Below are 13,186 nucleotides of genomic sequence, written 5' to 3'. Positions count from 1 at the left end.
GTGGGGGACATACAGTTCACTTCATAAGTTGTGCTTTGTGTTGGAATTCCAGCAAGCATCTTAAGTTTAGTTTATCTGGGCTGGACCATCACCAGCTACTCACCATACTGGGACCAGGGCATTGATGTACTAGATGCCTGACCATGGACACTTCACACCAGCCTTCACCTCTGTAGACCCATGTGGATTCCCCAAAGGAAATCAAGAGTAATCAGAGAAGAAGAAAAGGTATAGGGAATGGATTGACTCAGGTGCACCTACCCTGAAAGCTCATAGTCTCCAAGAGGCATTATATTGGATGTTGTGTGGGTGTGACCAAAATGCCTGGCATAAAAAAAAAAAAAAAAAAAAATGAAAACCCAAAAACCTAAGGGTGTAATTATTTCCTTTAGCTGACTGGAGGATTCATTCCATGGTCACTTGGCCCCATGCGCTTCAGCAGAACATTATAATGGCAGCAGCTTATGATCCAGACTGTCTTTCTCTCCTTGGCAAACAGGAAGCAAAGAGAAAAGAGAGACAGGAAGGGAGAAGGACACACTCTCACTAGCCTACTTCCTCTAGCTAGGTCCTATGTCCTGAGGGTTCTAGAACCTCCTAACATAGTTGGAGACCACATACTCAGCCCATGAGCCTGCAGGGACATGTCACATCCTAACATGTCCTGCAAGCAAGAGGAGGCAGTGGGTTCCAGACTCTAGCTCAGGCTAATTTTCTTCTCTGGGACTTAGGCTTTTTCTAAACAGTGAAAGCAGAATTTGGGGATCACTTGAAAGCAGCTTTCCTGAGGGGGAAGGGTTGCGTGCTTAGTGAAGACTCAATGGCATCAGTTACTCTATGTTCCAGGTCTTCTATGTGACCTCATGTGAAGGGGATCAGTGACCACTGTCACACTGACTTAGTGACAACTGCATTGCCAGTTGTACCATGTTCTCCACCTTTATGGTCTCCTGATTCTTGCATTACTTTGAGGACAGGAAGAAACTTACTAGGTGTTTTCTTCCCACTTTAATTGGGTAGTTGAGGAAACTAAGATGGAGTACAGTTATGCATCTTGCCTGAAGGCACAACAATAGTAAGTGGAAGACCTAGGATATAAGCTCGGGTTGTGATTCTCCACCTTAACTTCACATTAACATCCCTGAGGAGAGCATTTTTTTTTTACATCCTGTGCCCACAGGACCCAGCCTGTACCAGCAACCAGCCTCTGGGGGTGGACTCAGGTGTAGCTTATGAAAATGACTCAAGCAATTCCAGAGTACAGCCAGAATTAGGAACCATACACCTACACTGGAAAGGCTGAGCTGAGGGCCATAGCACAGCTGCCTTTAGAGCCCTGTGGGGCTGTCAGGCACATGAAATTGTAGATATGAAAATGCAGTAGCATATAAGAACCAAGGTAAGCCAAAGAACAAGACCTAACCAAGTAGACTCAGATATTTTTTTTTTTTTAAAGCAACATGATGCTCTAAAAACAGAGCCCTGGGAGGCCTGCTTCTTCTTGCCTTGTATCTCAGGCATCAGATACGCATGAATCTGCAATCTTGTCAAGAGTGGGTGTGTGTGAGACCCAAGGGATCCTGTGTTGATGGAACTCCTGGGCCATGTAGATCCTAGTGGCTCAGCAGTAACCTTCCATGCTGCAAGGCCACCACTGCCTAAGACCATCCAGCTAGAATCTAAGTGGAAAGGCTGCTTCAGTGAGGAAAGGGGCAGGATATGCTCAGAGCTGCCTGCCTGGGGCACATCCTTCCTACAGAAGTCTTCTAAGAGAGATAAGACCTTTTCTCAGGAGTCTCCCAGAAGGGACCTGTCACAAAAGGCTGAGAATTGCTGAATGTGCAGTCTCAGCCAGCCTTGCTTCTGTAATTCCTCTGCAAATGGAACCTTTAGGATCAGCACAAAAAGCTGAAATGTCTTCAGCTTCTGTGGCCTGAATGCGCAGCCCTTCTGCGCACCTCAGCTTGAACTAGCAGGCTAGATCCCCAAGGCCTACAGCTGTTCCTTAACCATGGCATTCCAGCCTCCAACTTTACAGCTATGGATTCGTCCTTGAGAATTTGTGCTCTTTGTTTCTATAGAGAGTCAGTGTAGACCACAGCATTGAGACCCTATGTAATTTTATTGAGGGTCACATCACCCATCAGTAGCAAAGCTAGAATTAAGACTCGCACTCTTTGTGTCATTTTGTTTTTATACTCTAGATAGTCACTATTCAATTATGTTTGCAAATGTCAAAAACAAAACAAAACAAAACAAAAACAAACAAACAAACAAACAAAAAAACCCACCTAACTAGAAGTCCCAAAGCGTGGCTGGTTGCCTGGTGTTTGTTGGAGTGCCACCACTCCTGCTGCATGGCCTCCTCCCCATCCCCCGAGGGTGGAGTGATTGCAGTGGTAGATTACTTCGTCACTCCTGCTTACTCCAAGTACACTCTGAAATTCCCTCCATCTGCTTTGGCTTTTGCACATCCGGGTTAAGGGCTGCTCCATTCTCACAGGGCACAAGCTCTGTGCTAGCCATTCTTCCTGATACCCATCCCCTGGCTTCAAAAAGTGCAGGGACTCCAATCCCTGGCCATAAACTCCGTCTGGACAAGTGAATCTGACCTCTCAGTACTGCAGCAATCTCAGAGATTAGTTCTTACATCCCTTTAAACAGGACTTTGACCTTTTCATTCTTGACTGTTTAGCAGGAACTTCTGGGAAGTTTTTCTGTAGCAAACTCACAACCCTGAATTCACCTTTTCAGACCCATTCTCACGTACTCAAATACAAAACCTTCTGAGAATTCTTGGGCTATCTCTTGCTGGGTCAGGGTCGGGGAACACCCTCTTACCTGTCTGTTGCAGGCTGCTCTGCTCTGGTGAAAGGAGTCAGACACACAAAGGTCATCTTTCCTTCAATTCTGATAAATTCTGTGGTATCTGCCCTACACAAGGAGCTACAGGGTACACCTTCTGTCATTTCCAGACCAAAATGCCAAAGGATTACTCACATCTAGATCCAAATCTTGCCCTCACATAAAAAGGAGTTTCTGGATAAAGCCTCTCACACCTGAATGTCTGGTGGCTCACGTTTAGTATTCAGTGCAAGTCATTCAAGAAAATGTTCAGTTATTGTCAATTAATACAGCCTTGCAAGTTTTTGGTTACTATGTATGATGTAGATGTATGCTATGTACACATTTATAAAAGCAAACATGCTCAAGGATAAAACAGTAAATTCTTCTTCCACCCCAGCTACACACCCAGTAAAGCATACAAAACCCTAGAAATGGCTGAAAGTCTGGGAGACACAGTTGAGATTACAGAGCCAACAGAGAGTGGCAGAGTGGCAGGGAGATTGTGTGTGTGTGTGTGTGTGTGTGTGTGTGTGTGTGTGTGTGTGTGTGTGTGTGGTTTCCCTCTCCCTCTGCCTCTTCACAAATGCAAATACTTCTGGAAGGGTTTCACTTAAACCACACCACCAGGACTCTAATTAGCAGTTCAGACCTGAAAAGGTATAGGGGATTTAGATAGCAGTTATGTTAAGAAATAAGAGCATAGGTTAATGTCCTAGGGATGAGGGATACCTGAAAAGGTAAGGGTGGGATGCCCTGGAAGAGGAAGGAGAGGGTATGATAGAATTGTTTCAGAATTGCCCTGCTGGTTGAGGGACTTAGATCTAATCATATAGGCCAAAGGTGATGAGCACAGAGCATTCCAGAATAAACTGAAAATGCCTTTTAGCCATTCTTCAATCATTCATATATTGGTTAGGCCTGGTGTGATGGTATACACCTTTAATCCCCGCACCTCAGAGGCCAAGGCAGACAGATCTCTGTAAGTTTGAGGCCAGCCTGACCTACAAAATGAGTTCCAGGACATCCAGGGCTACAAAGAGAGACCTTGTCTCAATAAATAAATAAACAAACAAATAAATAAAAGTATTCATTGGTTAGGCCCAGGGCTTGCCCAAGCATTGGCAATAAAGATACAAAGCTACCCTGGAGCTCAAGCAGTTCCCAGGGGAGATAGACAATTAGCAGATGATTGCAATACACAGTGAGAAATACTACTGAAAAGCATATCTTAATACAGAGCATGGAGAAGGCTATGAGAAGTCTGACTAGGGAGAAAGAATAGTGGTCACTCAGTGGAAGGGATGCTACTGGGCCTCAAGGCAGGAATAGAAGCTCCCCAGGTGGACAGGGAAGGATTAGCAGAGGAAGAACTGTCTAGAACATCCTGGAGGCTTTGAGAATAAGGCATTGCAAGTGAACCCAGAAATTGAGGACAGTACCACGGTCATTAGCAGAAGGCTATGTCTCCAGAGGGAATCTTAGGGGTCTTTGCAAGTTCCTAGTCCAGAGTGTCTGTAAAGATCACTCTTACCACTGCCTGGATGGTGAGCTGGAGGCAGAGGTGGGGACCCCAGGAACAGGAAGCAGTGATAATTGACAGTTAATCTCCAGGAGTTGGGGGAAGGGTGGCATTCTCTAGTGCAGGACTGTAATGAAAACACCAGGGGTGGGTGTGAGAGATGGGGAGGCTCTCTAGAAGGAAACTGTTGAAGGGACAGAGAAAGAGGGAACAGGGTGTAGTCAGTAGGATACTTATTGTAGACAATAAGGACATAGGCTTTCTATGTTCAGCCAAGATTTAGCAAATAGACCCTGACAAAAATGCCAGCCTTGTCCTGAGCTGGTCACCTCCACAGACCAAAGCTAAGGTTTGTGCCTCATTCTCCATCACTGCTGTTAGAGATTGTTTGTCCTCCACTAAGTTACCTGGCCATCTCACCAAGGTCACTGCAGTAGCCTCCAGATAGCCAGGCTGCCTCCACTGCCCTCCATTTAGGCTGCTGCATGTTCCATGGTCCTTCCAGAAGGGATTTCTGGTGCCGTTTCCCCTTTAGCACACCCTCCAGTGGCTTTCTGCTGTCCCTAGACTAGGCTCTGCGTGTGTGATCAGCCCTGGATGACCTTCAGTATCCATTCTTCTTATCCCGGAAGTCTGTCTGTGCTCATTGTGCTATCAAGAATTCACCAAGTGCAGTCACCCCTCAGCATCTGCCCAAACCCTGACTTCACATCTGTTAGCTGTCTGCCTGAAGTGACCAGGCAGAGGGAGAGGCCTTCTCTGACAGCTATTGAAAACCACAGCCCCTTAAGTGCTGTGTGATCTTTTAAGTGGCATTGCCACTGAGTGAAATTGTCTGTTTACTTCTTCCATATCCAGACTGTTAGCTCTGTGGAACAAGGACTTTATCCCCTCACTGCCTGCCATGTTCACTGCTTATAGAGCAGGCCTTGGCAAATAGCAAGCACTCAATAAATGCTTACTAAATGTACAAAAGAAGCAAGTGGTAGAACTATGGTGTGTTGAGCTAGGCATGCTAGGCATATTTGGATCCATTCATGGCTGTGTCCTCAGTACATTTGTAAGCATCACTGGGAATCTCTGCCCACTAGACTCATGAGTAAACAGACTTAAGGATGGTACCTGCCATTCTGTATCCATTGAAACTGGGATTAGTACCCCAGATGTGTGGCAGATATCCCTCTAAGGGTAAGAGATATAGGTGTGGCCATCACTGGAAGAAAGTGTTATGGCAGAAATGGGATACCCAATGGCATCCTGAGTCAGACGAAATCATCTTCTGGCAGTGGGAATGTAGAGCTGGAGGACATGTGAGGCTGAGTGGCTCACAGGGAGAACAGACAAGGAAACCAGCCCAGAGCCTCAAGAATTGTGAACTATGTTGAAGGCAGGATAGAGTCTAGCCTAGGGAGGACTAGGTTGCCACAGACAGGTTCTGAAGGCAAGAAATAGAGAGTGTGAGGGTGAAGATAGGACCTTGTGGCTTTGATGTGGGGACACAATCGGCCTTGGGATGGACTATACCTGGGGCTGGAGGCAGGCTTTAGGGTAGAGTGAAGCAAGCCAGGAAGGGGGTTCCTCTCTACAGGGTGGTGCAGGGTGGGTATTTCTGGCTAGGATCAGCTGTGCAGCCACTTAAAGGAATTGAATTTCAGTACTCCTGGGGAGTGCGGTGGTTCCATGTCTAGCACTCGCACTCTTGATATATTATGCTAAAGTTTAGACCATTTAAAAAAAAGTCTGGTATACTCTTTTCAGGTTAGAGACTCCAAATCCTGAATACATTAATCATCTTTACTTCTCTTAGCATTCCTTCCATCTCTAAAAGCTTCTGACAATTAGGCTGGTAGGTTCCAGATTCTGCCCCCCCCCCCAGACATCCAGTGCTGGCTACTCTGGCAGCACCTTGGCCTGGGACTGTCCTATGTTCAATCTCTCAAAGTTCTGGTATTCCCTCTGGCCTCCAGCTCTGGGCCCCTTCCAGCCTATACTGATGTAGCTAGGAATGCTCCTTACCCCACCCCACCTCTAGCCTCGAATAAATTTTCTTGGTTGTAATTGCTTCAGATCTATGTTGTATCAGTACTCCCATTATTTACTACTTTTCTTCCTGAGTCACAGCTAGGCACAGCAGGGAAGTAGAGGACTGCTGGAGAAACTGTGGCTGTCCCATTCTGCTCTTTGGCTTGATATCTTTTCATCCTGGCTGTCCCTTTGCCTTCCTGGGCCTCCTCAGTTTCTTCATCTGCCAAGTTCTTACCTCAGGATTAACTATTATGAGCTTTCCAGGAACTGGCCTTCATACTATAGTGCCTGGCTAGGCAGGGCCCCTGAACCTTCTGAAAGGGCATGCCCCTCACCTCCATTGGATACCAATTCTGTGTACATTGCTGCTAGGGCCAGCACACATGTGACTGTTGCTTTTTGTATCCTCCCACAGCATGTGCTAAAATACTCCCACTACTTTGGAAGGATTCCTGAGCTTCAATCCCTGCTTCTCTTCCCCCATAAGCCATGCCATTAGTATCCTATGCCCTGGTCATACCATGTGCTACCCCAACTTGGTCTACAGTAGCCTGCCAGATCCCTAAGTGCAGGCCCAGTGCAGAGCTGGAGCTTAGGAGACTGTCTTGCTAGAGCTTCAGCCAGTGGCTGCCTCCTAACTAGCCTGTGCATCACTCATGTGGTTCTGGCCTTGGTTTGCATTTATTCAGCAGTTCCTGTGCCAGGCCCTCTGATAGGCTCTGGGGATAGATTATGAGCAAAAGAGACTAAAAGCCCTTGGTGGTGGAGGTCATGCCCCCTGAAGAGCCTTCTTTCACTCCTCAACACTCAGAACTCTCCCAGACACTCTGCTGGCCTTGTTGGTTCATATGCATAAAGTAAGGGATGTTTGTTAAGTTCTTAAAACATTTATTGAGTGTCTACTGTATGGCAGGCATTGTATAAGTACTTTATAATGTATTCCCCCCCTCATTCCCACCAAGCCTGTGCCAGCTACTCCATTATTCTCACTGTACAGAGTAGAAGCAGAGGAGGTGGCATGGAAGCCCTGCCCATGACACACTTTAGGAGGGCTCCTGACCTGAGCACCTGTAGCCTCACTCTGTGACTCATCCATGGCCCTGCTCTGTATCTCCATAGTGCTTGGTCAGCTTGGGGAACCTCAGTCCTCTCTAACACTGTGCACTCTCTCAAGCTGGGTCTCTATGATGCCCAGCCTTGCTTCCCTTAGTAGGTCATTCATGAATGCCTTTGGCCTAGTTGTCTGTGTTGGGCTCTGGCCCAGGAGTTGCTCTTTTCTAGGCATGAAGAATAAGGGCTCTTGTCTTTATAACCATCATCATATACATGGACACATGGGCCTCACCCTGACCTGCACTTGCTAGATTTGCCACAGATCTCTGTGCCCCTGCACCCTCCCATTCTGCTTCTTCTCCTGGCTCTGCCTGGGGACAGCAAGTAGATGTCTCCTGCCCATGAAGTGTTTTACTGCCATCCTCTCCTTCCCGCCTTCCTGCCTTCCCGCCTTCCCACCTTGCTTCTCTCACCCTCACACTCTCTTTTGATCTTGCAAATCCAGGCCCTTGGAGAAATCAGACAGTATGAAATATGAAAACTGCTTGGGAAGTAATTGAAGAAACACTGCGACTTTTGAAACCCACAGAGATAATACTCACACCTTCTTACTCACGTTATTTAATTTTTAATGGCAGATTTAATTAATGGAGATCAGGTCTTCTGCCTTCAGATGTGCTCAAGAAGCAGCTGCAGGCGCAGGAGGAGGGGCAGCTGTCTAGAGCAGGGAAAAATGCAATCCAGAAGTGGGAACCTGAGGAATCTATGGGGAAGAAAAGTCTCCAAAACTAACACCAGTTTCTGATGGTGAGGACTGATGATGTGGGCCCAGTGCAGGCCCATCAGAGAGCATCCAGAAGCCCATGAGCTTCTGTGGTGTCTGTGGCTGCCAGTCCCTGGGCCTCAGAGGACCCTCCAGTGTCGATGGCCCTCTGGGAGGACAGGACTCCATCACCTACTGCTACCTCTGTCCTTTTAAAAATAAGGCTCTCTGCTATTCCCTCACCTAAAAAAACAGGACTTGACCAGGTGTAGTGGCTCAAGACCTGTAATTCCAACACTCAGGAAGCTGAGATAGGAAGATCCGACTTCAAATCTAGTCTTGTCTACATATTGAGTTCCAGGCTAGCCTGGGCCATAGAGTAAAACCTTGTTTAGGAGACACAAAAGAAACAAACCAACCAACCCAGGCTCTGAGCCTGAAGTTGAGACTGCTTTACCCAGGGCTCCTCTTGGCTCCTCCCTGCCCTCACTCAGACCATTTGACAGGCCCCTCTTCCCACATATACCCACATTGCCCTCAGAAAACCATCCATATTGTTGTCTCTCCTCATGAGACCTCCTCCTCACTTGGCTCATATCTGCTCACCCTTTAGTTTGTTGAAAATGAATATATTCTTTAACTCAAGAACCTGTCTTCTAGAATGTTCCCTGTAGATATGTTCATTCACACAGAGAACTGCAGGTAGGCACTTCTTCTCCTCAGCACTGTTTACAGCAGTAGGAGAATGTATTGGCCTAGAGGACATAGTGGGAGGTGCAGAGCGCTTGCTCACAGAACCCTCACCCACACTGTGCTCCCTCACGGAGTGTGCTCACTCAGTGTGTTTGCTCACAGAGTGCTCCCTCTCAGTGTGCTCACCCACAGTGTGCCTCACAGAACGCTCTCTAATTAAAGTACTTGCCCACAAACTGTTTGCCAACAAGGTGCTCACAAGTGTGCCATGAACTCACCTAAGGGGGTGTAAAGAGGAAGGTGGGATGGGGCGGCTGGGGTACAAACCTCAGCAAGCTCACCCACTCACTATGGCTCCTGCCCTGCTTTCACTTTTGGAGAATATGGTGTGACAAAAATAGTGCCTTTAATGTTGGAGTGTCAGTCTCCCATGAACTAGGCCATGAGCTCCATTGTCAGAACCACCAGAGGCAATGAGAGGGAGCAAGAAAGATACCTTGATTTGCTTCAGTTCAGGTATCAGCTTCCAAGAAGACAATCTGATCAAATTTGCAGGCTGCTTTGGTAGGTGCCCACAGAGCATCAAACTACTGGCCTCATGCTTATTTGTAATTGTGACATTGTGTTGTCTGAGCACCCCACATGGCCAGGGCACAGGCTCCACTTGCCTTGGACCCCACTCCCAATACCAAGTGGTTCTCAGGATGAGCAAGTTGGCCAGTCCTCAAGAAGCCCACAATGATGGCAAGTAGTCTACAGGGTTCTTGTCCTCAGGGAAGAAGGCTGGAGAACCAGGGGCTCATGAACAAATGTAGTGACATGATGCGCATCCATTGTGGCTGAGAGACCTTCCTGTGCTTCTGGATCAGCGGTTATGACAAAGCCCATTGCCATGGGTCTGCAGACAGGATGGGACCAGCTGGGGATTTTCACTGAGTCATCCTGAGGAAAATAGAGGAAGCTACAGTGGAGTGGCCATGACCACTTCTTGGCCTGTGGACACTTCCTATGACAAATCCTACTGACCACATACATAATTGGCTCCGTGTCCCCTGGGACAGATGTGTCCTGCTTACCATCCAGAACAGTAGCTCCTCTTGTGTCTGCCCACAGTAGATGGGCCCCATCTCAGCCCTTGGGTCCTCCCTCTGAGAGGGGCTCAGCAGGTAGCTGGGCTTGGAAGCCTGTGACCTGACCCTGTGAACACATATAGAAGAAAAGAAACTCAGATAGTTGAGCCAGGCAGATTTCTTAGAGGAAAGAAACACCAGGTTCCATGGAAGGAACTTAGTATGAGGTTCTTTGTGGCTTCAGAAACTACACAGTGCTGTATGGGTTGAGGGAGATCTCTGTTCCTGGTTTTCTGTCACTCTGCAGTTAAGAAAACAAAGCTTGGAGGAAGTAAATCGTTTACCCAGAGACTGTGGCCAGCACACGCCAAAGTGCTGTCATACTGTGGATCCATGGATCAGGCCACATCCTCAGAAGGCTCCAGCAGAGTCCCAGTGATCCCAAGGATGACACAAAAGAATATCTGCTGGAGGAACAGGCACATACTGATCAGATTGCCTCTGCCCTTAGCCTCAGCCAGGATAGCCATGTCAGGGAATGTTACACCATCCTAAAGCAGAGCTGACTCTCTTGATGTGAGTGCAAGGACTCCAGAGGAGAAGCAGAAAACCTTCTTGGGCACAACATTAATATAGATCTTCCACTGCCAGGCTGTAGGAAGACCTGTATTTACTTCATGCCTGTTGTGTGCTAGAGTTAGTGGCATGCCTTGGAGAAGGACCTCCCTGCCAGTGACTTTGTGTTCCTAAGCTCCCTTGAAAGAGTCTCCTTTCCATGCTGACCCCTCAATCAACCTTCCCTGAAAGTGTAGACAGTGGGGATGTCAGAGAGCAGGTCAAAGTAGAGTCTGGTTGCAGCCCAGACCTGCATGTACACCTGTGGTCCCCTAGAGGAAGTCCTATGTCTTAGTTCCCTTCCCTCTAGATATTGTTGGGCTCCACCCCACAAGGTGTGCTCTTCTGGCAACCCTGATCCAGACCTCTCTCCCTGTTCATCCAGGGACTGGCTTGGCTTTTCTTCAGCAGGTAGGTCGGTGGAGCCAGGCTGAGCCTGACAGATGTGCAAGGAAACACAGCCCTGAGACTTCACAGTCCCATCACTGTCACATCAACTTGTTGCAAGAACTGACTAATGAACCTGAAGCTGTTTGCTCATCTGTGAAACCGGGAGAGTCCCTTCTCGGGAGTGAATGTAGTCAGCTATGCAAAGGGCCTGACCTTGGCACACCACACAAAGGCATCTGCTATTCATACCCTACTCAAGACATCTGACCACTCACCCTACACCTCTGCACAGGGGCCACTTGACCCACTCTGTCTCAGCCTCCAGGCTTGGCCTTCCCCCACCCCCTATATGTCTATCCAACCATGCATGGGTCTGAGCACTCCCACCTGAAGTGCAATGTCCTAAAGCTAGAAGGGGTGTCAGTATTAGTCTCTGAGAGCAGGTGAAGATGCTGGAGCTTTAGAGAAAAAAGAAAGTGCTACTCTAGACCTGTGTGGCCAGAGTGACTAACAAGTTAAGCAACTTAACCACTATCACAATGTGGCACCAGGATCAAACCTAGCTGGCTTGTTCTTGCTCCTAGGCTTTCCCTGCCAGCCTGGCTCTGTAAGTATATGTGCAATGGATAACTTCAGGCAGGACGAGGTACATGCCTTCAGAACCTCCCACAGTGCATCATGGGAAGCAGCAGAGCCTAGTAATTAAGACACTGGATAGCTCTGGCACTGCCCCCTTGCTATTTTAGCTTGTCACTTGACTTCTTTCGGCACCATGGTCCACTTGTCCAATAGAGATTGGAGTAGATCAAATTCAACACATTTTTCTTTACTAGTAATAAATGCTTCAGACCATGCAGGCTCCACCACAGCTGTTCCACTGATCCTATAGCATACAAGCAGCCAGAGACATGGGTGTATATCGTCATGGGCCAATGAAACTTTATTTACAAAGTAGGTGGCCAGCAGATTTGACCTGTATCCTGCAGCTTGCCATGCCCTGAACTAAAAGTCAGAAAGTCACTTTTCTGGATTTCTACCACAGTGGTCAGCATGCTGTGGGAGCTAGGACATAAGCTGTGCTGACGCCAGTTAAGATATTAGCATCTGTCCAGTTCTAGTGTGATTTTGTCCCACAAGCTTCCAGAAGGAGATGGCAATCTTTGGTAACCATTTCTGTGTTTTCTTTTTGTAGAATGTCGAGATATATAAACTGTCTTCCCAGCAATTCCATGAGGCGGCTTCAAAAGCAGAGAGCACAATAAAGTAAGAATCTGCTTATTGTTCTTTGTAAACTTGCCTACATTTGTGAAAATCCCCTTGTGTGGTTTGAAACCTGCCACCACCTGCCTGATGGCAAATTTCTCTAATAACAAGACAGCCATCTGTTCCTCAGCCCCTCAGCTGGGCTGAAGGTAGCCATTGGCCGTCAGTAATTGCCCAGTTTAGCACACAGCTCTTCCCAGCTCCTTAACACGTTGCAGTGTACTGTAGCCACTGTCTTTCTCTAGGGCAGCAGCTGCTTTGTTATCTGCCTAGGTAAGGGGCAGTGAACAGGCTCCAAGGGACCTGGGGTTCGTCCTGGTCCTCCACTTTGTAAGGAGTAGGGATGAGAGTGTCTCAGCATATCCCCTGTGGGAGCTTCCTGCTCCTGCTGAACACACAATGTTCTTCTAGCCTAGGCCACTCACGCTCAGGACACTCCATGCTGTGCTTCCAAATAAAAAGGACTCACAGAGGTCAAAAGCTCATAGGCCAGCACTCTACCCCATCTGCCATGCTCCTGTGCTGTCTACAAACACTCTGAACCAGGACATCAGAAACAGGAAGGTGTGGGCTTGTTTATGAATCATTTGGGTGCAGATCCCTGGGGAAGGAAAGCCTCATTTAAGTGTGAAAATGGTCTCTGTGCCAGGAGACTAGAATTATCCAATGAACTCCTACAACCCCTTCTGCTTCCTTGGCAGTCTCTCTCCCAGAAAATTGGGTGAGTCACCAGGAAAGCCCAACATGGTACAAAATGGTTGATCTGGCAACATGAGAAGGTTTGAATAGCTGTGAGGTGACAGAGTGCTTGTGAAAATGCTATGAATAACTGTAGGCAGAGTTTTTCATCAGGACCACCGGTCAGCTCTGTCCCACCAGCCAGTCTCTCAAATAATCACACAGAGTCTTATTATTAATTACAAATGCTTGGCCAATAGTTCAGGCTTG

At 47.6% G+C, this 13,186-nt stretch overlaps 1 protein-coding gene across 1 annotated transcript in view; it reads left to right on the top strand.

Moving 5' to 3' along the window:
* Chchd6 (coiled-coil-helix-coiled-coil-helix domain containing 6) overlaps positions 1–13,186 on the top strand; it is a 212,976-nt gene that overhangs the window by 158,321 nt on the left and 41,469 nt on the right. The window contains exon 6 of the mRNA XM_028854394.1: positions 12,168–12,238. Within this exon, the coding sequence (XP_028710227.1) occupies positions 12,168–12,238 (71 nt within the window). The remainder of the gene's footprint in view (positions 1–12,167; positions 12,239–13,186) is intronic.

Source organism: Peromyscus leucopus, chromosome 3 (assembly GCF_004664715.2).
Source record: "Peromyscus leucopus breed LL Stock chromosome 3, UCI_PerLeu_2.1, whole genome shotgun sequence".
In the NCBI taxonomy this organism is placed as follows: Eukaryota; Metazoa; Chordata; class Mammalia; order Rodentia; family Cricetidae; genus Peromyscus; species Peromyscus leucopus.
Note: the sequence above shows the minus strand (reverse complement) of the source record. Positions and strands in the feature narration are given on the sequence as shown.